Source organism: Aptenodytes forsteri, unplaced genomic scaffold (assembly GCF_000699145.1).
Source record: "Aptenodytes forsteri isolate BGI_AS27 unplaced genomic scaffold, ASM69914v1 Scaffold376, whole genome shotgun sequence".
Taxonomy (NCBI): domain Eukaryota; kingdom Metazoa; phylum Chordata; class Aves; order Sphenisciformes; family Spheniscidae; genus Aptenodytes; species Aptenodytes forsteri.
Window position 1 is genome coordinate 350,098 of NW_008796056.1, and position 27,500 is coordinate 377,597.

General features: G+C 41.1%; 1 protein-coding gene across 1 annotated transcript in view; it reads right to left on the reverse strand.

The window, feature by feature from the left end:
- Positions 1-27,500, reverse strand: part of FAT3 (FAT atypical cadherin 3) — a 368,576-nt gene that overhangs the window by 137,732 nt on the left and 203,344 nt on the right. Inside the window, exon 4 of the mRNA XM_009286273.1 lies at positions 1,147-1,208. Coding sequence (XP_009284548.1) covers positions 1,147-1,208 — 62 coding nt within the window. The remainder of the gene's footprint in view (positions 1-1,146; positions 1,209-27,500) is intronic.

Genomic DNA, 27,500 nt, shown 5'->3' on the forward strand with positions numbered 1-27,500 from the left:
TGTAGTTGTTATTATTATTATTATTATTATTATTATTATTTTATTTCAATTCTTAAACTGTTCTTATCTCAACCCGTGAGTTTTCTCACTTTTACTCTTCCAATTCTCTCCCCCATCCCACCAGGGGGTGGAGTGAGCGAGCAGCTGGGTGGTGCCCAGTCACCCTCTGGGGTTAAACAACGACAAATTTCTAACAAACAAAAATAACCATGGAATATGCAAAAGTATATTTTACTACATTTTGCTGCCAGATAGTGATTGCATTGGGAACTATTTTGTCCAGATGTTTTTTAACTTGCATGGATTTGAAGAGAATTTCCTAAAATACATAGTAGGAATGATTGATTATGTGGGACAATATGGTTCTTTTTTACTTGTACCAACATGAATCAAGAATTCCTTATTTCACAAATAGACAAGAGAACAGAGTCAAAGATCTTCTACCCAAAGGAAAAAAAACACAGCATGGTGCACAGCAATGTGAAAGAAAACACATGTGGTAAAACCAGTAGTTTACAAGTATATCACTCTATATCCAAAATATGTGAGCTACTTATAAAGGGAAACATTCATCTAAGGGACAAGGGAATGGTTTAGACACTTTTTTTAGAGGGCAATTTTTAACTTGAAAATTGTCCTTGGTAGTCCCAATAAGTGAAAGCTAAGAAATTATTCATTGATTCTGATGATGCAGTGAATGTAAGCAAGGTCGAAGTTTGCTTTCATCCAAAAGAATAGTTTGTATGTTAGATCTGAGATGCAAAACTTTAAACATGTTTAACCTGAGAGACTGAAAATCTTGGCAGGGTTGGAATGGTTCCACCAATTTAAAAAAAAAAAAAAAAAAATTGCTCTGAATATTCTAAACTTCTGTCACAAATAAAATTTAAGGGCTACAATAAAAGATTTAACTGAAGCAGATTAGAGGTGGAAAACAAGTGTTGTGCATATTTGTTCAATTTTTTCCTGTGCTTGTGAATTGCAAAATGTCTTATTTCTTCTGTATAATCAGGCAATTCCCAGCTTTGTGCAAGTCTGTCATAGATCAAGAGAAGGGAGAATACCACTCTCCTGGAACAGGAAGAAGTGATTTTAAACTACAAAAATCAGTTAACCTTTTAACATATATTTTCCACTTAATCTTACCTCCAAAAAATGCTCTGCTTGCTGTTCCCGATCCAATTTTCTTGACGTTGTTGTAATCAGACCTGTGAAAAAAGGATGATATTTGATTGTCAATATCCGTTGAAAAATATATGTCTCTATCGACCAGAAGAAATAAATTCATTTTTCAAACACTCAAAGGGAAAAAATCTATTTGAAGCTATATCAGACACAGATTTCTTGACATCTGTCAAGCATTTTCTTTCTCAGTGCAGCCATTATGACTGACTAACAATGAATCTTCAAAGAAAAATGCTGTGAGAAAAGTAACTGCAAAACAGTTAGCTCTGTATCTACAGTTAACATGCTACATTTATTACAGTGAATAAAAAAAAACTTACTAAAGAATCACTATTTGTCTTATGGTTAAGTGCTTCAATGCATCATTTGCATTTGACTGAAATCCTTCCGTAAAAAAACTAATTAAAGATTTCAGAGTTCTCAAACAATTAATGGGATAGGATGCTGATTACTTCCACACCAAAAATACTTGACAAAGAAGGTTATTTCTGTAATAACTACTTGTATACATAATGATTTCCAAATGTAATCATTCTAATGCATTAAAGGTTTTGTACTACATTTCATCAATTTGTTCCATGCTCAAATTGAGACTTTAAAATAAAGTACCCTTTTACATGAGGATGATCAAGATATCTTTTTTTTAAAGCAATGTACTTCCACAAATGATTAACCTCTTGTGAGATTTATACCAACAAAAGAAAATGGAACACTTCCAAAGTTCCCTCAAGAAAAGCGATGCATATCTTGTATGAACATAGCTTAGTTTTTTATTTTGTTCTCACTAGAGATTTAAAGGGCAGATTAGAGTTTTCCCTCCTACAAAAGATTTCTTTGGATAGGAAAATGCATCATGTGCTTGTTTTGTGATAGATTCTGACGAGCGTAAAGGGACTAACTTTTCCTAGAGATAAAGCTGTTTCTGGAGACAATGCCAGTGGACAAAGTCGTTCTCAAGAATTCCTCGTTTCTAAGATTACCAAGGAAGACGAGAAAATAAATACTCCCTGGATTACTTATTATACTTATTTATTTAATCAGACCAGCCAAACATCTAAACACAAATCCATGATGACCCTAAATCCTTAAAAAAAAAGTCAGCAACATCTTACATCTACATAACACCTCTAGTCCCAGAAGGCTTCTACAGCTACACCTCCTTATACAGTGTTGCCTTCTCCTTGGAGCAATCACTTTATCTATTTTGGTGAAAAGAGGGGAAATATTACTTGAAGTAATGGGATGAAATAAACAAAGGAAAGTCCATTCTGCTTCCAGTATTTTAGACTCATTACAAGTTCTATTAGACTACAGAAACGACACCGACGGGGAGGTCACAGAAACCAGAGTGGATCATTACATTTACATGGAAGAACATGGTGCTGGCAAAAGGCTGAAAAACCAAAACAACTGGTATTGCCTGCACTGAGCAATTGTAAGTATTCAAAACAGTTACACCATACAGGAGACATCTACTCACCGCATGAGTTTAAACAGACATGTTTAAACGGATGACAAATTGGTGTCATTCACACAAGATCCCCCCATGTCTAGAGAGAACGCAAAGATACAGGGAAGAAGTTCCTAATTATGAAAGAAGTTCAGCCCCAATAAATTGATAAAATAAAAATTTCAAATTTGAAATATCCCTGTTCATCACATTCATGGTCACTATGGAAATTTATCAAGCACAACCTAACCACAGTAAGAAATATGATCATTTTTATATCATCTTCCACTTTTTTCCTTCCTAATGTGCCACTATGAACTCCACCTATTTTCTTTTTAAATTACAGAAGGTCTCTGTCCTCATCATCTTCTTCAAGCAGACGAATTCACATTCCTTTTGAAGACCAAGAGCTAACATCTGAAACTGAATATCACTAACTGTCAGAATGAATGAATGAATAGTACTTGTCTTTCATTGCTAAAACTAAAACTCCTCCTCCTCCTCCTTCTCCTCCTCCTCCTCCTCTTCACAAAACTACTGTTGTCACTAAAGGGTTTTTTTTGTTTTCCTTTTTTCAGTGTAGAGCCTTTTGGACTGCAGCAATGGTCAGAGTGCCTTCAGACCTGAATTTCCTTCTAAAAGAGGTGTATGAACACATGGCAAGTCTCTGTGACAGAACTGCCTATATTTTAAACGTAGCAGGTCTTAACAGATTTAGCACCCAGACTTAACAGCCAGTCCTGAAGGGCAGGTAACCAGACCATCACCATCAGTTCTGCAGACCTGATCCTGAAGCATGGTGCTAGCACAACTAGTTGTTTTTGCTTTAAAGACAGCTCTACATACAACTGCCAGTTTTGGGCAGTTTCATTAGGCTGCTACAATACTCTGTAGAAATAATTGGTCATTCGTGTGTGCAGTCATGGGGCCTCCCGTCTCCATTCCTGTTCTCTGAGGAACTCTCCTGCCGACACTCATGGTGGCCCCATTGCAGTCTCCTGGCTGCTCACTTCCACATACATTCCCGAAGTCACTGATAGATCACACTACGCAACACTACTGTTTAAAATATGACTATCCATAAGATCAGATCTCAACTACTTGATGTTAATATTTATTAATTACGGTCACGTATTAGTATGGATGTGAATCTGGTCCTTTCAGATTATAAAACTGTATTTCAAGGAATTCTGTTTAAAATCAATCATCAAAACTGAAAAAAGAAATATATGCCAGTGATGTCTAAGACTACCCACAGCTTTACCACTCCAGTCTCAAAGAAATTAATTTAATGGGTTTTATGAAAACCTTGCTGTGTCCCTCCCTCCTATATTCAGTACTCCATACCATAGATATATAATAATAATAATAATAATAATATTTAGCAGGATGTAGAACTTTATTTTCGAGATACAGGGGCAACTGAGAAACTTGGCTTTGCACAAGAGAATATATCCCAGTTTTAGTTTTTCTCTAACTATATTAAATCGTCATACTCTGTTATGGTGTAAAGGCATTATCTAAAGAAAATAACTCACAGAGAGTTATTGATGTTAGGCCACACTGCTGGTTATGATATAAAATCACAAGGGGACAATGATAAAAAATGACCCTTTCTTTTTTCCCATTTTCAAGATGTGCCGTAGCTCTTCTAGCCACAGCCATCTGGACAACTGTCCAAAGCCAGCTGGGAGATACAGCACGCATTTCTCACAAAATAGTCAAAAACGCTAACAAGCTTCAAAAGTCATAGCACACCTCTCAAATGGTTTCTCTCAAATTTCCAGGGAAACATCATAGTCATGCTAAGGGCAGGAGATATTTATAACTGTGATGATTCTTTAAGAACAGCCATGAAAGTGAAGAGGAAAACTGGATCTGATAGAAAAGTTATTTACAATAAAACCATCAGCTCACAAGCAAGGTTATGTGATTCTGTTCCCAGCATTTCACACTTTTCTTTGACGTTCTGAGTTAAAACATCTCTCTGTGCATCCTGGCACATCTGTTCCTCAGGCCATATAAATAAACTCTTTTGTGAAATTCCAAAACATTGCTTGACTCAATATTTCAGCTTGGAAATAACTATATGGTCTTATATAACTTGCTTTTCTACAATACCTGTTACTTTTGCTATTGGAGTACTTTTCCCACCCTAGTAAATGAACGATGATTGTTCTCCTCCTGTTACAGAGCTTGGAAATGCTGGAAGGTGAATAAGCTCACCCCGCACAACATGTCCCATCATACTGCAGGACACAGCAACAAGTCTCAGCTGACACCGACTGGGGAACATCCTTCCAACACCTCACTGTATACTGGATAGGATCATCACCCTCTCCTGCATCATCCCCCTCTAAAAGGAAACTCAGCGTGTGGATGGAGAATAAATAGCAATGTCCTTCACCCCATCACCTTATAATCTGGATGGGAGAACCAGAGATTTGGGGTGGGCACAAGGCAGACCTGCCTTACAGCTTAGGTGCAGCCATAGTGACACAGAAGAAAGAACAGGACCAAGACTAAGAAATCCTGACACTTTAACCAATACATCAGCCTATACAATCTTCAGCCAGCGCATCATCTTGGAAACAAATCACCAGTTATTAGGGCTCAGACGTGTGATCAAGACATTTGAGCAACACTTAGCACTGATGTTTGGGATAATGCTTTTAGCACGTCGCAGATGCGAAGTGAAAAAAGAAAAAAGTTCAGTGAAAGAGATCAAAACCCTCATGAGTTACTTCTCATTAGCAATGAATGAAGTGTGCGGTTACTAGAGTGCAAATGAGGAAACGTAACTTATTAGCAAACAGTAACATGATCATAGGTCTGATGTCTTAGAATTAGGACCAGGTACGTGTGTGGATGCATGTGTGTCTGTGTGTGTCTCTGTGTATGTGTGTGTGTATAGATGATTGAAGATGACATAAAATCAGGAATAGTTATGAATTCAACAGTATGACTAATGCTCTATAATCATTTTTTGTAGAAAACTGCATCTTTATTAATAATAAAGCCAGCAAACCTGAAAGAGAGAGCAGCAGCTTGTTGGTTCTATTGTGTCAGCTCAGGTATGCTTTGTTATTCAAAAGTCATGTAATGTTCTGTCTCAAACGGAGTCTTTTGTGATATATTGTATTTTTTTGAACAGTAGTTCTGCTTGGATGCTTAAACATGTGGCTATGCTAAATGTCTATATCTGAGGAATACCCAAAAGTACACACTGCTCTGATGATATGCAGGTAATAGGCTCAGACTAGCGCAATTCCAATGCAATCAAAGCAGCTCTGTAAATTTATACTAGCTAAGAATCTTTCTCAAATGAATGTAATCTTCGCATCTTTATTTTTAGTCAAGAATACATGAAAAACCACAGAAAATTATTAACTTATTTAACATAAAGAAAGCAAGGCAAACAAATTTATATTCAAATGTAATTTGAGGCCAACATCTTTCATTTCAAAAAGTTAGTAACTGTATTTCCATTTGCATATCCAAATTATTCCTTCCTCAGGAGGTTGTGATACTGCCATGTAATCCTACCAGAGCTCCAAAATTTAATTTGAATTCTGACATTTTTGTCAATCTTTATCAAAGCTTGTTTTGTACACTACTGGAAATATAAATATATTTTATAGGATGGCCTAAAGCTAACAGAGATACTTATGTTTATGGTTAATTTTATTATTAACTTGACAAGAAATGTAGCATAATATGCAAGCCAGGTGAGAATCCTGAGAAATGCAGACAGAATAAAAGCAAATAGCGACTCTTCAAATCTTAGGTGAATTTGATGCTGATCAAAGTGAAGGTGACAACCGAAGATGGGGGAAATAACGCCAAAGCTGCACTAGTGCAAATTGTCATCTGAGGATCATGTATTTATTTGACAACACTATTTTATAAATTCCATAAATTATCAACTAGTCAGCCAGAGTAGACTATGCACATAAGCCTTAATTTATACGCTGGAAAAGTTAAGTGTTTCTTTGTTTTCTTAACACTTTCTGTTCTGGAAAACTCAAGGCATTTGCTACCTCTGTTCTTGCAGTCAGAAAGGGTGACGGCACCTGGACAAATGTGAACCTGCCTGCTAACTCTGCCTTCAGCGCTTTCATTAGAGCAGCCAATTGCCAATTAGGATTTTCCAACTGAATAATCCATGCTCTGCCTTCAGTCAGCTCTCTTGTTTCACAGAAGGGTCCTCATACAAATAAAACCTCTGCGTGTCTCTGCGTGCTTAAGTTGATAGACCATGCTATACAAATACATACATATATACTGTATATAGACAAATATTTGAGTATGTATATGTATGTGTGTGACATTTTACATATACCCAATGAGGTGAATGTTAAAAATTATCCTAAAATATACATATTTACAGAGGTATATTTAGCTCTGGGGTTTGCTAATGTTGATTCTTTCAATATACATGCATTATTTGAAAGATTTGTGTTAGAAACAAGTTAATTCATGAACTTAGAGAGCCACAGAAGAAAAATTCACCAAGGGCTGTTAAATGCAAAGGCTATGGCAGAGAAAATTTCTAAGCACTGGATAGCTTGAACAATAGTACACAGAGGGAAACATTGCTGTGGGTTTGCTTCTTCTGATGCTTATTCTCTAGGCATCCACATCAGCCCACGGCTGTAGGTGTGACAGTGAACTAAACTGACCTTTGGCTTGGAAGAAATTCACATATTTTTCAATACTATGGCACTTAGGGACCAAAAATCAGTTTGCCACAGGCTATTTTCTAACACAGATTGAATTTCCCTAATATGGCTATGAAGACAAGGAGAGTTCAATAGCCTTCTCCTTATGAAATTAAATTATTTTCCTTCAACCTGTGGATGGATAACCTACCTGAGCTGTTTCCTGAAGTACTGCTTAAAAGATAACAGAATCTGGTATGGAGATACAGCATATTTTACTGCTGCCTCTGGAAGTGTTGAAAATTTTATGGTATAAAGAATAAATTTTTTAAAAATGAAAATTTAAAGAACTCTTTTATTAATTTCTCATTTCCAAACTTTGTTTAGATGAAACATGAAAAGAGTATATGACAGGTAACAAGCAGGCTAAAGTAGAAGCCCAATACGTTCCTCTGTTTTAAGCTAAAGGCTGAGTGTCTTCAGAGAGATAGAAAGGTGAGTAGGAAAGCAACGTCTTCCCCTTCCCCGCCACAAGACTAACAGGATACAATTTACTGCATGTTTTACTGTCCATTATTAAATCATCTTTTTTTTTTCCTGCTATGGATATTCATAAAAAACATTTCATTAAAAAAATACAAGTGTGGCACAGGTTAGAAGTATGACAGGTTATTACGCGGGGTTTGATTGAAACCTCAGAATATGCTGCCTGGCTGCAAGTCATAGCAGTACATGCTTTACACCCTCTCCACTCACAGTGTTAGGGTCTTCGACCAGGACAGCCAGGCAGAACAGGACCATATATGTCAGGGCTTATATATCACACCCACACAGAGATGGTCTGGATAGGTTAGCCAAGGTCTTGTCTCAAAGCTTTCTGGTCCCTGGTTGCTGGAGGAAACTTTCTCCTCATTAAGATACTGATCCTCATCTTCAAAGAAAACAATTTGGAAATGGAAACAGGAGTATAAAATTAGAGAGCTTTCTCGGCAGAGTTACCGTGCCCCGCGAGATGCTCTGAACATCCTGCAACACTGATGCTATCTCATCACAGTCCAAAGCGGATGCGGTTCCCAATCTGCCTTTCTTAAATACTGTAAGGAACAAGGATACAGAAAGAAAACCACATGAAGATATCAAAGGAAACGTTCTGTAGAGTTACCCTTGAAAGCTCCGCTTGGGGAGAAAAATGCCTTGGGATTGTTTGCTGAAAATACGTGCCTTTTAACCCAACAAGTTAAACAGACAGAAGGAATAAATAAAACAAACACTGCTTTTCCAAAAATGTTCCATAAATTCAGCGACTGGTTATACACACTGCTTGTTCACCAGAGCCCCTAGGTTGAATTTGCAGAAATTCATATGGGAATGTATGGGTTTACTGATGAGTTTACTGGAAATATCAAATATTTATTAGCAGTACACACAAAGGTATGAACATAGCCTTTCCGTACATATACTGAACATAGAAAAGAGTACACAGCTCTTCAGAAATACAGCCATCAGTTGTCAACTGTCCTGCTACTCTCTGAAAGTAAATTTAGGACTTTAGATGGGAAAAAAAAAAAAGGGTAGCCACAATAAATAGCGCTAGGATTTTCCACCGTATATTCAGGAAAGTAAAACTATCGCGTATTCCTAACCACTGAAATGTTGAAATGGATAGCAATAACCAGGGTAATTTTATTACCCACAGGCAGTGAGAGGCGTTGTAAACACTCTAACAGAGCATTCATGTCCTGCAATAAATTAGGGATCGACAAAATGAAATTGAATTTCAAAGATAAATGATAGAAAATGATGTACATTTTACTTGGAGATGTAAACAAACATATCATTTTATATAATTAAACATGTTAGCCTCTAATTTAGAAAGACTGTATTCTGATCTAAATGAATGATACTTCATTGAACAAGAAAGAGAACCCACCAGGCGAGCCAGTGCAATTACGTGGAGGACTGCTGCCTTATTGTTTTTCCTGAGGTGACAATGAGAGTGAAAACACCTCTTTGAAACAAGCTAGGTATAAAAAATGATTGCTTTTAAAAATAGTTACGTTTTCTAATGTGTGGTTATGTCTGGGGGAAAAAAAAAAGAAGCTGAAGCAAAACCTTTTTATTCCTCTTTGGTTGTCCCTTGTGTCTCTCATTAGAGTTCCCTCAGCTTATTGCTGAAAATATCAAAACTCTGCACAAAATGCACAGCAAACATTTACTTCAATGAGGAATTTGGATTATGCTTTCCTTTAAAGGCAGATTATGGCTTTTTTTGTTCTTAGAATCTGTTTAAAATGACAATATGGTGTGCCAGTCTGTTCAGCCTGGTGGAACAGGGGACTTGGAGGGACTCCCTTTTATCCCTTCAAAACTCAGCCAGCGCAGTCCTCAGCAACTGCAGGCAAATTCACCACTCTCCTAAATATTTACCTCCAATTTAAAAGTGGCCAGGTTTGCTGTTCCCTGTATTCCTCCTGGAAGGCTGTTGTCAAGGGAACATGACCGCATGGTTGAAAGCCCCTGGTTTCCAGACAGACTGCTTTTATGAGCAATTTGCACCTTCATTTTGGTCAACTAAACAAGCCAAGCTCCTTTGGCTTCCTCTCACCTAATGAATTTGCCATCGCTCTTCTTGCATTGCAGTTCCAGCCCTCACCCCAACTAAGCCTGATGGATGGAGGCTGAACGCTGCGCTCCAGATAACGTCTACGCAGCCTGGCTAAAGCAGCCTAACTCCTGCCTCCAGTGGATGCACGTCTAGCGGAGAGCAGCAATCTTGTTATCGGTCCCCCAAATGCAATGTTTTGTTTACTCCACTAATGAACTTCTACTCTTTGAACGTTCAGGGATCCTTTATTTCTTCTTTTTTTCCCCAGCCCCTCCTGTTTGGATGATGCCTGCTAACTCTGGATCAGAGTTAGCCACTTTTGAAGCCAGCATCATTGAAGAAACCACCAAACAAGATAATTTGTCTAGCCAGTACTTGAAATAATCTGATAATGTGTGCCCTTCAGCATGCAAATTCCTCTTTCAAGACTCATCATTTTTATTTCCTCTTTAGCCAGACCCATATGCACATATCAATTCAACTATTAATCTCCATGTCCTCGTACCTCATAAATTCTGCAATGCAACCGTATCAACTGCATTACTGAAGTCCATGTAGATGACACACAGAACATTTCTTAAAACATCATTTATCTTATCAATGACATCAAGATAGGCTGATACGATTTACTTCTGTAAAATCCATGAGCACTTTTACCCCCTTTTCTATTTATTTCCATGTTTTTAATTATACTGTCTTTCAAAATAGGTTTGAAAGCCTTGCAGATGACAGAGGTCAGACAAATAGTTCTGTGACTGCGAGGCTTATTTCTTCACCCTGTCTTCCTGCTCTTTACCACTGACATTTTGTTATCTCCCAATTGTATGGTTCAAATCCCAGATTTGATAATACCCCTCAATAGTTACTTGCTACAGGAGTTCAATTTAAGGTGCCAGTTCTTTCACATTTCTGGAGTGGAGATTATCACAGTTATTCTTACTTGCTAAGAGAGTGATGGCAGTGAACTGGGTTTGGCCAGGAAGCAGCCAAGCCCCGAATAGCTCTGGACAGCAGGACACAGTTTGAAAACGTGCCTGTGTCAAACCATAGTCACCACCTGGTTGTGGTCGCTTTGGACCATGAATAACCTCAGGCATCTCAGTGAAGTGCCTGAACTCAGGTGGGACGAAGCCAGTGCTCAAACTGCAACCCCAAAAAGCCTCCCCTCAAAACCAGTCCCTCAGGGACAGGGCAGTGGAGGCACCATCAAACACACAGAGTCTGCAATCCACAGCTGCAATTTTTAAATGAAAAGACTGATAATACTCAAAGTGCCCAAGCTGCTCTGGCGCCTCCAGAACAACTGATGGGCAATTTCTCCACGGTGTCATTGTAGCCTGAGTCATCTCTTAGGGCTGCAATGCTCTGAAACAACTGAGCAAATGCCCTTCAGGGACTGTCACGCAGGGGCTTAGCTCTCCTAAAACACTTCACACGGAAGTTCACAGTTTGTGGGATAAGAAGGTTTTCAAGTTCAAATCCTTTATTTAGGCTTAAATGAATACACAAGAATAGAAATAGAATTCATATCTTCTTTTGTTTTCTTCCCTTAAAAAATGCGGTGCCACCTAAAAACCTAATTGCTAATACGATGCCTCAGCACAGATTTTAACATCCCCCTGCATCGCTTTCATTTTCAGGGAAAAATTACAGAATTCTATTTGGGTTATAATTAGCATATAATTATTACTGGCAGGAATAGCTATAAATATATATAACTGGTGGCTAGCTTAGTAACCAGCACACATAATCATTATACAATTTTCTTTAATTTTTTTGTGCACAAAGGCCTCATAATTCTGCAAAAGCGACAACTGAGCCTAACTAGACTGTGGTTATAATTTATGCTAATTAATTTCACTGTTTGCAAGAAAGAAGACTTATATAACATCCGCGGCAGGGGTAGGTGGTGTCACTTTCAGTGGAAATACTTTTCACCTTGGGCCTGAATACATCATGAATTATTGTTCGATCTCTTTCTCTGGCATATTATGATGTAAGTACGAAGGAAGTAAAAAATAATAATAAAAAAGTCTTCAATGTATGCTTTTGTATAACATATGCATAGGTCACAGCATGGTGAAGTCCTGGTATTTTCCTTTCTCAATTGTGGAGGAGGTGTGGAGGGTGCGCAGGGCACAGCTGTCAGTTTTTCCTCCTAATCTAGACACCCTCATTACCTTTTAAAGAGAAGTAATTTTGCATTTTTCCACAAACACCCTCAACCAAGTGCTGTTCTTGACAATAGGAAAACAACCCCGCTTTTCTCCCAACTGTGCTCAAAAGAAAGGTGTTGATCCCTCATTACTAGCAATTGTCTCCAGCTCAGCAAAGCCACAGCGCTGGGAGAGCGGCGCCTTGTGCTAGCTGCAGATTCCCCAGGTCAAGTCAATCTCATCTTCAACTCTAATAAGAAAATGATTCATCGGCGAGGTGACCTTCCTGATCCAGAGGCAGAAAGCAGAGCTGCGGAAAGAAGCCTCATAGAAAAGATATATGGCCTTGTTTCACGACACGCAACTCACAGATAGACCTCAGCACTGTCAAGATCCGCTGCCCTTCCCAAGGTGGTCTACTGCCTAAGAAACCGTACTGAGACACCTCTGCTTGGTTTCCAGCTCACCCTCTATCTTGGTCTGTAACCTTACATGAGACATTTTATGTCCCCATGCTTCATATTCCCCTTCCAAAAAACTGGGATAACTGGTATCTTTTTTTGTAAAGTGCCTTGTGATCTATAAAGATAAAAATGACTTGTGTAAGAGTAAGATATTATTAACTAACAATCTCATAAAGCTCAGCCACAACAGCACTAAGCATTTTCCAAAATTTATTGTTAAGTAAGTAAATAAAGTCATTTCTTTAAAGACTGAAATGAATTCCTTTGCTTTCTAGGGTTTTCTGCCTTCTTTTTTTTCACTTCTCTATGCAGGGATTTATTGAAATTGTTATCAATGGGTAAAATACAGTATTAGCTCTGACCCCCCACTTCAGTGGCTCAGCACATAACAAATAGCAAAAACGCACAGTAAAACTAGAACATGGGCAGTAGCTGCTTTTCTCTGCAAAGCCAGTCCAGTACCTCAGCCTTGCCAACAGCTGTCAGAGCAGAGAAGCAACAGAGTGGGTCCTGGGTACCAACAAAGCTTTGGCCAAGGAAGAGGAGCAGAATCAGTTATTTGCAAAGAGCTCTCTCTTGCTTTGACACCAAGTGAGAGGTGCGATCCTCAGGCTGAGCTCTTTCCAGGTGCACAGGCAGATGGAGCGGAGGGAGGGCAAGCAGACCCCGTGTTCAATTGCTCAGTCACGGGTCTCAGCAGCACCCCAAGCACCATCCCTGCTGGCTGCTTTTGAACAATGGCACCAATTTATTTATAACTCCCAGAGTGACTGGGGAAGAACCTGAAGGGACTGGGATGAGAGTATAAAGGGGATGGAGGAATGAGGAGATGTACACTGGGGGAAGATGTGAACGTGCATCAATCCTGGCAGAGGAGAAGAGGAGACTGAACACAACACGTGTTAAGCAAATCTTTGCCACCGATGGGGTTGACGACAGAGGAGCAAGGGACAGCCATCACCTAATGAATGAGGATGGAGACCTACTACTACAAGGACTGCTTTTGCGACAGAAGATGTAGGAGCATCCAGAGGCTGTGGCAAGCTGCTGCTGGAGGTGCTGGAGCTGTAAGGACAAACACCACCACTTGGTTTTCACTTTCTCCTGCCTGAAGCCCAGCCCTGCTGTTTTGATCCATCACTGCTGATACACTCCTTCTCCTGTTTCATCTTCTTTCTACTTTCTACCTTCTCCTTTCAACTCTTGGTTAGTGCATAGGTACTCATATCCTTCTTCACCCTCTGAAGGCCCCAGATAATGATGCTCACCTACGTGAAAGAGGGATGTGTGTGACTTGATCCAGGCCTCACCTGTGCTTCTCTCCTGGTCACACAAATGGGTCTCTGAGATCCTCCCAGACTTGCACGGCAGAACTGTGAGCCCAAGGAGCAATCGAAGCTACTCCTCTATTCCTTTCTTAGTCCATCCAATTGAGTAAATCAAGCCTCCTTCTTAGCTACCTCCCTCTTGTACAGATCCCTATCAGAAATATTAAGATGGATATAGATGAAACAGGAATGGAAATGTATGTGTGTGAAAGCACCAGAAGAAACAACAGTGAGGTTTAAAATAATGGTCTATATTGATAAACCAAGGAGATGACCGACAGCAGTGAAGAAATGTATGGTGTGAAAGCACCAGAAGAAACAACAGTGAGGTTTAAAATAATGGTCTATATTGATAAACCAAGGAGATGACCGACAGCAGTGAAACAGGTGAACTCTGGGGAATGTGCTGTTTACATCTGGGCAGAGGGCTCTGATAAGGTCCCAGCAATGACGACTTGTCAGCAGAAGACCTGTGGTCTGGTAACAGGAGGAGGGCAACAAGGTTACAGCACGTCACATATACTATCATCCTAAGAGAAAGACAGATAGCCCTAAAGATATCCAAGATGAGGAGATGAAGAAAGCCAGCAATGATTTACAGAGACAGAAGTAAGCAAGATTGTGATGCAAAGGTAACTGTTAATTCCTAAATGTTTTAAAAGACCTGTCCAAAACTCAGTTCCTTCTCGGTCAAGAAGAACCCAAGAGACACAGTGAGGACTTCAGTTTCCCACATGAGTCATCCTGGCCACAGCACTTGGATACACATGCCTTGGTGTGTAGCGTATGAGAGTCAGTAGGTAAAACCAACTTACAGAGCAAGTCGAATAAAATAAAATGCCCTTCTCCCTTTACAAGGTCTCACACGTTTTGTTACACTTAACTGTGGCACTCTTATTTCAGCTGGTTTTAACCTAGGCGACTTCTCAATAAAATGGATGCCACGTTTAACTATCCTGCTGTCCACAAGCTGAGGAGAACCATGAGGATAATACACACACCCATTGTGAAACCTATTCTGTGCTAACCTATCATGACTCAAAAGCTGGTTGTTATTGCACTACTGGATACAAAGGCTCTGAAGCAGAGTGGGATGCTTGGTGTGCTCATTTGCATCTCATTACCCAGCAAGCTCTTCCTCCTCAGAGCTATTTTCATAGCGGCATTGTTGTCCGAGCCCTGGGAACAAGTGGAAAGATTTGGTGACTTTGGATGCATGCAGTTCTTTTCTACTTGCTTTGCTCCCCCTTTGTAAAGAAAGGCTTTGCAAAGTGGTGAAAATTAATCAATTTTCCATTTTTAAGGCTGTATGGGTGGGGATTTTTTCCAGTAGTTTAAGCTATCATCAGGAGCAAATCTTGAATAACAAATAAGATTACAGAAATGTGAGCCTAATGTTCCTCCCTACAAGGTGCTCAAGCATGAAGGTTTTGATCGGAGAGTAAGAAATGAGATTTAACTTTCTTCTGATTTAAGTTTCGTTTGTACAAAGAACCTATTCCAGCAAAATGTGATTGCAAGCTCATTATTCACTGAAGGGCAAGTATCTTCAATCGCAATCCAGCAAGATCAGCAGCTTTCTCTGTGTGTTACAAGCCTCAACGAAGAGAACTGAACATACTGGCTTCTGTCATTGTCTACATCTAAGACTGCGATGATTTCACCCTGTCCAATTCATTTCAAAAGCTGTAGCTTCCAATTCAAAGTATAAGTTGTCAGCCAGAATAAGTGTCTATCATTTGAGCCAGAGCAGTTTTGGTTTCTGGCAGTTTTACTGCATCAAAGGGTTGATTTACAGATCAGTTGCAATTTTTTTATTCACTGCTAAAGGGAATAAAACAGCCTCAGACACAGGGCTCAAACCAACAGTAAGTTACTTAAGTTTTCCATAGTTTTCAATATGTTTTATAAAGTTGGAAATAAAACTTCATTCCTCAATGACTTTATAGTTTTCAACAGGCACTTAAAAAATAATTAAAAAAAATAAAATCCAGGAAAATCTAAGAACCTCAACATCATGTTCTTTAACAACATCTAGCATACAAAGATTACATTGTACTTCATAAGTGTCAATGAATTCAGCACCAAAAGCCTGTGTGAGGTATGAGGTTAACTCCTCTATGGGTTAAACAGATTTCTCCCATTTTACAGACAGGGAATCTTAGCTATAAAAATAAAACCACATGTTGAAGACTGGTGCAAACCATAGCAGCAGCGCATTTAAAACTCTTATCTCTCAGGTTTGTGTTTTAAGAATGTGAGCAATTTTGAGACTCCTTCTTGAGATAAAAAATGGGTAAATATGGGTAAAAGTCATGTACAAATACATGACAGAAAGTCTCGGGGCAAGGAGAAACCATGAGTTTCTGGGGTTTTAAGGCTACGACTCAGTACCTCCTTAAAACATGCAGAGCGTTTGCTCCTTGGGCTTCATGTGGCAGGAGGATGAGTGGCATTTCACAGCAGGATCCTGTGATGATACTTTTAAGTGTTTATGCTGTATAACCCTTGATGAATCAGTTAGGCATTCTCACTCACCCAAATTATTCATTTTACTAGCAGTATTCTTTTCACAGCAGTAGCACAGCCCTAGGTCTAGAAATTGGTCCTGTAGGATCCAAAAGGATCGGGTTATACCTGCTGTAGGTACCTGGGATGTGCTTGGTGAAAGTAAAACAAACCAGAGATAAAAGGCAAATGGATTAGGTATTTAAAATATTTTAAGATGGAGGAAATCACTGTCAGCTTCTTTAAAGCCCAAATCTACCCCAAGCACACTGCACTGAGCTTGGAGCCAGTGTGTTAGGGTATCACGGAGACAAGCAGGAACTGGGAGCAGAGACTGGAGACTGCTTGCCAACTGGGACGGGGCTCTGTCGGAGCCAGGTTAGGCACAGATCTAATCACATGAACAACAAACCATAATTTTCAAAAAGGCCATGATATCTGGTAAGAGCAGCACAGAGTTGGGTGCAGTGCTGGAGCACCTGGACAATCCTGGTAGCTACTGCACAGAGTGGTGATAGTGGTGCAAAACCAGGGATGCACGAAGAGCTGCAGCAGCCATTTCTGTTCCAGAGGCAACGTTTACACAAGCAGGCAGAAATGAATCGAGGTGGCAACAGTGTGAAGTAACAAAATAATAAACAAATAGTTCATTAAAAGTTCACTAAGACACTCTATGCCCGAAAATAATTTTGCTTTGTCAGTCAAAGGAAGGAAGACAAAGAAGTAAGATCAAATGCATTTTTAGTACATGGATTCTTCCAGAAGTCAGTAAGTATTCCCCCAGCCACACCACCGAAACCCCTCTCAAAGCCGAGGGTTAGCACAGGTGCCACGGACCAGAACAGGACCCTGGTTAACCAGTACAGCTAAGACTCACTGTACTCACCTGCACCCTACCTGGCTGACAAACCCCCTTGTACAGTCAAAGGAGAGAAGCAGGCACTTCTTAAGCGTGATTTATATAGTTTATTTTAGATATCCAAGCTAAGAGGAGGCAAGAGGCAGTTTAGGGATGTCTTTCTCTCTCCAGTCACTATAAAGGCAGTTTACAAAACTAGCTCAGGTGCAGATGACTACAGAGTTTGATAAGGGGAATCCCACCCTCTTTGTCCTAAGAGATAAAACCCAGCAGGCAGACAAGGGAGGCAGAACAGGACTGTCTCTCACCCTAGGTCCTTCCCGATTTGGGGCTGTCAGCGTGGCCTTATGGCATAAATTAAAGCAGCCCCAGAAACTGCATGGGAGCTGTGAAGCAGCTCTAAATCCCTTATTTTAGGCTACATCACTCTCTTTGCCGTCATTGATATTTCTCTGGGATCCTCTGCCAGCTGGCCCCTTTCCATGTCTCTGTGTGAGGAGAGACCTCTCCGGTCCTGCGGCTCAGACGGTTCCCTCATCCTCTGGCCATTGGAGTTCAAGGAGGGAGATAGCACCTGTGGCCCTATTTCTGCCGCTGAGATAAATTCAACTTTCCATTCAGTTTTTACTTCTAGGTCAAGACAAGAATGATAGATTAAAAACAAAAACAGCTGAGCATTCAGTCTGGAAGCTGCTGCAGTGCTGCACTTCCAGCCTGCCGGACCCCAGACAGCCTCCTGCCCTCAACTATGCCAGTTATTGATTTTTGTACCAAAACATTTACACTGGCACAATCCCCATTGCAGTGAGTGCAATTATATGGGTATAAAGGTGCTTTATACTAGCATAGTTTATGAGATAAACAAGCTCATTTATACTGCTGTAACTGCATTCACTTCAGGGTATTTGTACTGCTTTAATGATACCAGTGTAGTTAAAGCAATACAACTTGTGTCTACAGACAAGACCTCAGCCTAGTGGTAATTAACACAGACATTTCCAGCCACCCTGAGCAGCTGAGGTTTATGGTAGAAATAGCAACTGACCCATAACAATTTGCAACAGCATCAGAAACCTCTATAAAACAGCTCCACCTTCAATTGCTTTTGCCACATTTGCAGGAAGGATGTTTATTATGCCCCTTTCAGCAGGAGGCCCCAAGAGCTGAAAGTTGCTTGTGGCCACTTTTCTCTTGCGTCTGGACAGCAAAACAAAAAAAAATAATCAATTCAGCCACTGACATTTTGCTGTGAAAGAGCTAAGCCAGCACAAAAATGCTGATAAAAGTGGCGGTTAACCCTGTGCTACCCTTATTGTTCTTTATTCACCAGCACCGAACGCTCCAGCAGCCCATGGAGCACGGGAGAAGGAGCTTTGCCATCTGTTGCTAGGGCTGACATCACCCCTGTTTGCTCAAGCATCACTTCTCCGGGCTGTGTTTGCATCATTAATCAGCTCTGGCCCCGTGCTGGCCCATTCAGCAGGGCCGCGGCTGTCAGCTCTCGAGCACCTCACTGCAAAAGGGACCTGCCAAAGTGCTTGGCCTCACTTGGAGAGAGGTTTGGATATACACCAGTATTACTTTGGATGGAGTATTTGTCAACTCGTCCCAGGAGAAATTGCACCCTGCACGGTAGGTAACTTGACAAAGGGAGAAAAAACAACCTCGGAAAACCACCCCCCTCTCCCATAAGCACCCCCCACGGGTTAAACTTAACTCCAAAACACAGAAAACCGGATTGTGCTTTCCACTGAGACTGGATTTGCCAAGAGGCTGCTGAACCCATCAATGCGATAATGGATACACATTTTGCTTAGCTTCGTACTCCCGGTTTCTTTATCTCTTTTCCCTGAATAATACTAGAAGAATCTCATGGGAAATGACAAGAAATTCCTTGTCCAGAAAAAAATGAGGTTTAATAAAAAAACAGGCTTCCAGTGCAGACAGGTGGGAATGCTGCCATTGGACAGTCAGGGAACTGAGGCACAGAGGAGCTTAGAGACTTGCTCAGGGTCAAACACATAGATATGCACGAGCAAGGAAAGACCAAAGCGCTGCCTACAAATACTGCAACAGCACAGACACCAACTAGACACACGGACTCCTCATCTCCAACCATCTTCTGTTTTCCCAAATGTCTGAGTGGGTCATGCAACATTAGGATAAACAAAGGGCATGTCATGTTTAAAATATTTACGACATAAATATGGAAAATGCTTAACAAAACTGACACATATTGAACAGGTTTCCAGAAATATGCAAAATTTCCATTTGGAGGTGGTGTGTTTTTTCCTTAGGGACGACGAGGGGAACACAAATACAACATTCGTTTCCAGGAAGCAGATCTGTAACTGAAAAATCAGTAATTCGTGAAGTGTGAAACATCAGGTGGGACTCACCTTGAGAGTAAGACACCTAAATTTAGGTGTCTGCATGCAAGGTAGGGGGCTCATCAGTACATGTTTAACTCGGTTGCCTACATGTAAGCATCCAGGGCTTTGGGTACTTCTCCTGGCCACCAGCCGCTGCACTGGAGAGACACGGCTCTCCTGAAGGTCCTGTGGATGCCTCAGGTATCCCAGGGCTTCTCATTTAGCACTCCATGCCCACCTCTGGAGTGCTTTACTCCCAGTTTGAGGGAGGAAAAAGAAAACGTTACTTTGCCTGCACGTTCCTGCAACATGACGATGGGGACAAATCACTGAAGAGCAATTTAGGTTCCTACTTTCAGTGACCTTAATTTCATTTTCATATCTTGTATGATCTGTTTTCCAGACCTACCTAACATCAAGCTGTGCTAATTAATACCTTCCTATACTTCTCCGCACCAGTGATAGCCTCCCTCACAAGTGTTTTTGACAAAATTGGGCATCAAATGAAGTGCTTTGCTCACTGAATCTCAGCTTTCCAACAGTTGTGTTTTTTTGTGAAAAAACCCACACCTCTTCATTACAGTGTTTTTAATTTCCATATTTTTTCTCTAAAATTAGGAGTTTGGATTTGAGGATCCCACTGTGCTGTCTAATAGTCTCTCTTCATGCCTTGATGCAGTCCAAGTTCCCACAGCCCTCGTATCCCAGAATCCCAATGGGACAAGAACTGCTGCTCAGAGGAAGCTCTCTGAGTGGGTTGCCCAGCCCAGAGGACTGGGAGCTGTAGAAAAGGCGTTGGGACTGCTATTCTCAAAAGACCAAACAAGTATTTTAAATTTTGATTTTTCACCCAAAAAATTCAAATTTGTATACAGCATTTTTTAATGGGAAAAAACAAAAAAAAAGACTCAGGCTTTCCTGTGCTTTATACAGTGACATATAACTTTGTGGCATGTCACAAACTGAAAATCCTCCTTGCAGAAAGGGTTTCTTGGCTGATATGTATTCAGTTTCTGTAGCACTGTCATCCCCTGGCTGTGCAATATATCCAATTTGGAAGGACTAAGGAGCTAAGTTAGACCCCAACTAGCCCTTGAATGAGTGGGTGCTCAGGGCTGCAAGCAGATATGTCTATTTTCCTGCCCTTCTCAATACATAGCCACTGACTACACCAGCTCCTGAGTGGGAACTGCTCACTTTTTCCCTGCTTTGCTATCCCAAGGGAAGAGGCAAAGTGCTGGCTTTGGACAGGGGTCTGCAAGATGCATCAACCACAGGATACACCGTGTCTTCGTTCTTGCTCCACACTGCCCCTTCCATATGAATGATACCACCAGAATATACAGCCTTAAATGAAGTTGTTTGATAGCTCTATATTAAAACATCTTCTAATGGGGAAAAAAACCCCACCTTTCCGGTAATTTTATGAGAGCTACACCATGGCAGCGCCATGCTGTCACAGAAATAGGATTAATATTTCAACTGATATGATGCCCAACACCACATAGGATGAAAGTCACCTTGTCTAGTTTTGGCTAAGTAAATCTGGGTGTCCTGTCTAAGCCTGTAATCCAGGTTTCTGCTGTAAGAAGCACAGGAGGAGCTGCTCGGCAGTCTGGACCACCACCCTCTCTCCACTACCTACAGATGAGTCTGCGTGTCTGGCTTAGCACAGATGCCTAACTCTGAAATGGTGACATTAAATAAGATTAATCCCATCCTTCATGGCCAGCAGCACCACCACAAAAGCTGTCCTCACTGCTCCTTGCTCTTCTCCCCTCTCTCCCCTTGCCCATTCAGATATATTCTGTAGGCCCCTGGGCAGCAGCACACTGGTATTCAGAAGTCTTGGTTTCTTTTGGCAATTTAGTCCCGAGGTTTAGCTGTTTATACAGGAAGACTTAATGAGTATAGTTACTTGTGTGAAAACACAAGCATCTGTGGTTGTGATTATGGCTAAATTCAGCCTGCAACCTCAGCTGTCAATAGTTTATTATCTTTTTAAAATTATAATAAAATTAAATCACATCCCCTAATTATAAAGGGACTATTTTAAGAAGTCTGAAAAAGGTGACCTGCACCTTTCGAGCAGGAGCGCGCTTGCTGTGTGACCTTCCCATCACCCTAAGCATAACGAAGCAGAAATAATTGGGAAATTCCCTCCAATGTCACCTCTCAGATTGTGCTTGCCGCTTCTCAAGGCTGTCATCGCGCTGCCGCCTGCTCACAGTAATCGCTGCTGGCACATGACATGCTCATACCACGCTGCATTATTAGCAAGCTGTCAGACACCGGCGATGCAGAGCCCCGGTGCCAACACAGAGAGAGTTATAGGGGTAATAATGTTGTTCATTAGGTAAAAATAACTGAACTTTTAGAGTAAAAAAACCCGCCACAACACAAAACCCTAGCCTTCGGTTAAATGCTATTTTATTTCTTTCCCCATGCCGAGCTCAGGAATGGGTTTATGAGATGGATACAAGCTGATGTTGAAGACCAGTAATTTATTAGCAGAGTTCTTCCTGCAAGCCTACAAGGGTTGCCACGGGGGATTACTTGCTGTGTTTTAATTGCTTTTTATAGGCTGGATAGTGCCTGCAAGCCAAGCCCTGAGTAAGGAGTTGAACACAACCTGCACCCCAAGGAGAGGAGCTCCAGGAGGCACCGTGGCTCAGACACATGCTCCTGAGTCCCACTTACCCCCACGCTTCCCCGTTGTGTCCTGGAGGCAGTCAGCCACCATGGATCCGTGACAGTAACACAGCCCGGCATGGCTTCCTCTGCCCTGGCTCCCTGGAGAATCCAGAGGCAGGAGGAGAAGCTGCCCACATGGTCCCCATCCACCCACTCCCAGCATTGGAACAGGGACGTGGGCAGTGACCCCCTGCACACCCGGCCTCATATTTTGAGCAGCTGGCAAAGGAGGGGGGGGGATTCACACTCTCCTGCAAAAATTATCCATCACAAGTCAAAATCCAGCTGTCAAACAGTTCATTCCTTTATACCATCTTCCCCTACATAAGGAACAGCCTCTCAGTTCAGTTTTCAACCTAACACCTCATTCAAATCTCTCCTGAAGCCCATAAAAAATCTGTGAAAGGCAGTAAATATTTCAAGAACAACTCCAAGTTACTTCCCTCTTACCAACTTCCCAGCTATATCCTTTCCTCCGCTCCTCTTGTTTCAATTGTAAACCCAGGACACAGGAATACCATCAATTTGCAGCAATGATGATTGTTCAAGTATTACAAAGACAACAGGATAATAAAACAATTTACGAGTAAGTTGAAACACTTAACAGCTGACCTCCTCTCTGTGCCGATTAAATCAATAGCCAAAATTTCCCCTCCTACAACAGCTGTAGCTGAGGAGTTTGGTTACTGTACTTCACTGCACAGTGCCTGCGTCTGTGCATGCGCGTGGAGTGCAGGACACATAGCATGGGATGGCATTTTTCCAAAGGATATGCGCTATATTAGACGGAAATAAAATATGACCATATATTTCCTATCCTCTCCAAACAACTGAATGTAAGATTCATTTACAGACACGACTTAGGAAACTGGACAAAAATCTGTGTCACTTCCAGCAACAACTGAGAAATATATTTCTGGAACATTTATTTCTTGCTTACACAAATGCTCAATACTTGATTTGAGAGCAGCATTTCAGCCATCAGCATTTTTTGAACTGGCACTTAGGAGAACAGTTTCACACATGACCATCCTGATACTGAAGACCTATTTTACAGAAATGAGCAAAGCTTGGGTAGATGCTGGACCCATAAGAGAGAAATGATAATTTCTCTCCCCGAAACATCTCTGAGAAAGAAGATAGTGAACAGTATACTGGACTTATGTGAGCCAAACTTTAATTTGAGTTTTGGCTCTGCCATATCAACTCACTAGCTAGTTGGCAAAGGGATAAATGATCAGTCATCCGTGCCTGTTCTGTCAAATCTCATCACGTTTCTTAGCATAGGAGTAAGACTTGATGTGCTGATGAGGCTTCTACCTTCACAAACTGGAGCCAAAGGCCAAGAAGAGTGATCACCAGTAACCAGGGCTTGCATCTGCTGAGCTGCACAGGGCTCCATTCTCTTCCACATCCATGCAATGTCCACATAAACATCTAGGTCAAATTATTGACAGAAACTAGAAAAGACCACAGCCTTGAATGGCAGCAGTGCATCAGCATGCTGGCAATGTCTCCCTCTGAGCCAGCTTGCGAAACAAACAAATCTGCACCTGAAGGAATTGTAGGTAATTGAAGTTAAGGCTCAGCAGGACGATTTGAGTTATTATGTTGTTAGGCGTAAGGGACAAAGCCATATTTCAGTAACTACTTCTAATTTTCAGACGTAATAATTTGGGGTGCTACAAATGGAGGTACCTTACAGAAGCCAGGTGTTTAGAAGATTGAAGAACAGCATCTTCTGAAATCAGATCCCTGTTCATTGTTTCATTTTGGGTGCCTCTAAACTGAAGTAACTATTCCATAATGAACTCTTTTCATAATCAGTCTGAATTTAACTAATGACTTTAAAATAAGAATAAATAATACTTGTGTGTTTAAATTTGGCACATAGGCATAACTCTTACGAGACAGTCCTATTTGCTAAATTCCTCTTTTCATGCTGACATCAGGTACAGATTTTACCAGATATGGTGTCCCTCCCATTAATTGCTGAATGTAAGTTTGTGCTTTTTGTCTGATGCTTCGCAACCACATGGTGACATCTCTGGCTACTGATCAAAGCCCACAGGGAAGGACTATCTGCAGCTGGAAGACATCTGCTACAGAAGAGCAGGCTTCTACAGAAGAGCTTCTTCTACAGAAGAGAGTGCTAAAGCCACTTCTTCACACCTGGGGCTTGTGACTACAGCTGCAAGAGGTCCACTGCTAAAGCCACTTCTTCACACCCGGGGCTTGTGACTACAGCTGCAAGAGGTCCAGGCAAGAGTGTCCACCTCTGCAGGCAATGAAAAAATGGAAGGAAATCCACAGCTGCCAGAGGAAGAGGAGATACAAAAGTTGAAGGCTCCTGAGTGATCTTTATGGACATTGAGGCAATATGAGAGTCTGGCTGCTGCTGCTCTTTAGGCAACCTGGGAAGCACATAAAATGGGGCAGAGTGGGGCAGAACAGCTATAACTATTGCTCCTCTTTGGGTAGAAAAGGGTGGAATCCAGACAAGAAAAATATGGACACATCTGTGTACACATACATATAATGAATGCAGTAACGGAGCTCTGAGGCTACAACCTTTATCGGTCTTGCAGGGAATATATTAGGCTTCTCTGCTGAACGAGGATGGGAGGAGAGCAAGGAGAAGCAATGGTGATGGTGGCCTCTCCACACATGAGGCAGCTGATGGATCAGACAGACCTGTCTGACTCTCTTATTAAGAAAATTTTACAAGCATCTGTACCTGATACACTTGTCAGAACATGATGGGTCCAGTTAGTCAGTGATCAGGCTGACAACTGCATCAGCTTCTCCTTCGCTTGGGTAGCTCCAAGGAGTAATCAAAGCTGCTGTCAACTAGCAGCCATCATTTAAATTTGGGGATCAAGCACATCTTCTCTCAGTAGTTTCACAGGCACCCTGTTCAGTGCCTGTTTGCAAACGAGATGATATTTTCTCAGCATAAGTTTATCTGAGTACTACACTTCTGCTTACCCATCTGGTCTTATGAGATAATTCCCGGGCATCTTTTGTTCTCCTTATTCCTAATGCACTCTTTCTTGTTTAGTTAAGCTGAGGAATAACTCAATTTATTCTGCCCTCAAAAAGGAATATTACAGAAATCTACTTCCTCTGAAGATGCTAAGATATCCCTTTTATAGGCAAAAATTAAAAGGTCATGAAAAATGCCATTAGTATGTCTTCACGTGTACACTTCGAAAAGCAAAATTAGGTGGCGAATGTCTTCTTCTGCCAGTATCAGTTTTTAGTGGACAGTATCTTTGTGTTCCGTCAATCTCTTTTTCTGCTAAAGATTGGACTTTATCAAGTGGAGTGACCAAGCCCATCCCCAGACTTGGGAACACAACTTTCCATATCTGTTTTCCTCTAAAAATAAATCTTAGCTAAGATGGATTGGAAGAGCATATAAGAAAGCACTATTAACTACCAATACTATAAAGACACCAAGGCAGCTATTCAGCGCAATACGACATACATATTGGACCAACAGGAAGGATTTACACAAAGCTGATTCTAAGCTTTCACATCTACAAAGCTTGTTTTTCAGTCTTTGCACAGCATTATTTTCTTTCTCTCTCTCACACACAAGAATGTAAAAAAGTGGGTGAGCTGTAGCCATACAGGCCAAGTTTCTTTGATTTTTCAGAAGAACTTAATGTATTTTATGCTTGCACCTATGAAAGTGAATATCTATCATGGCTGGACAATGTAGCTAGCAATCAGTAGCTCACTGAAAGCTACTTTGGGGATCTCTACTCGAAGTTGTAATTATATTTGCATCTGCCTGGACAGTAGGGAAAAGGTGGAGAGAAGCAAAAAGGCAGACTGGCGCAGATGACAGGCTGAGTTATAGCTGCTCTGCAGGTCTTCCCTAAGATGAATCCTTTTGCAACCCTCTAAGGGCAGCTCTGCGCCAGAGCCACTGAGCTCTGAAAAGGTCAACCCATCTTTCCAAAGGGGACAGAACTAGGGGTTAGGAGACACTACTCTGTTCCTCTCTCTGAAGATATATTAGTCCTCACATAATGCAGAATACACTGCAGGTAATCTTTATTGATTCAGGTCCAAAACATGAGATGCAAGTCTGAGAAAAGCTGTAGGTGGGTCAGCATATCTCAAGACTGGACTCTGGGGCATTAAATATAAATACAGTAAATTTAGTAACAAAACCAATGAAAAGGTGATTGCACAAAAAAAGTTATTTCCAAATCGTTAGGTTTCGTAGGGAAACTCTTCAGTAAGATTTACCATGTGATAATGTAACTGAAGACAACAGCCCTTGTTCTCCAATTTTATACTAGCTTAGCTCCACTGACTCCTCTGCGGCCACTTCCCATTCATGCTATTGTAACTTGGATGAGAATTAGACCTAGCATCCGAATGAAATTTTAATTAATCATTCAGCACAAGCCCTCAAGAACATTTTTAAAACGGCAGCAAGCGGAAGCAAGTACATAGAGTAACCGGTTGGGAATGCTCTAATGCCAAGACAAAGAGACGTTGTGTCAAGCCTGTTTTTGAAAGACTGAAGCAGCCCCAAAGAATACATCACTGACACAGAAAATTACCAAACATTTATAAATAATACAGTATGCTCAAACCTATCACACTGCAAACAAAACAGATCAGTAAGCTATCAAGCAGCTGATGAGAGAGGAAGACACAAAGTCAGACAGCCTGAAGTCAGCCAACTGATGACAACTGGTGTAAGTGACGGGGCAGGTGAACCGGGGTTTTAACAAGGGCTATAGCAAGGGGGGCTGCAACAGTGCGAGCCGCCTTCGCGCTCCCGACTGTTCTTATAACTGCACCAGGCTTCAGCTCCCGCAGCTACAGCCACAGCTGACACCCTTCAGCCGCCGGCAAATTCTGCGAGAAAATCAAGGTAGAGGGAGCAGGGTATGGGAGACAAAGGAAAAGTCTGATGCCAGAGATTATCTCCAGCAGCAAAGTGGAAGTGACATTGAAAGTAAGCTTCATGGATAAAAGACAAATGTAGTCAAGAAATCCTAAGCACTACTAAAAGGCTCTGCAAACGGATATGTCTATTATGAGAAGCAATATAATTGGCTCTCCTGAAGTCTGAATGTCACTCAAAGAGTTTAGCAAGACAAAGAAGAAATAAATTGTATCTGGGAGGAGATTCTTTCCCCAAACCATCACTGAACAGTAATGCTAGATAATAGGTCATAACGCTACAATT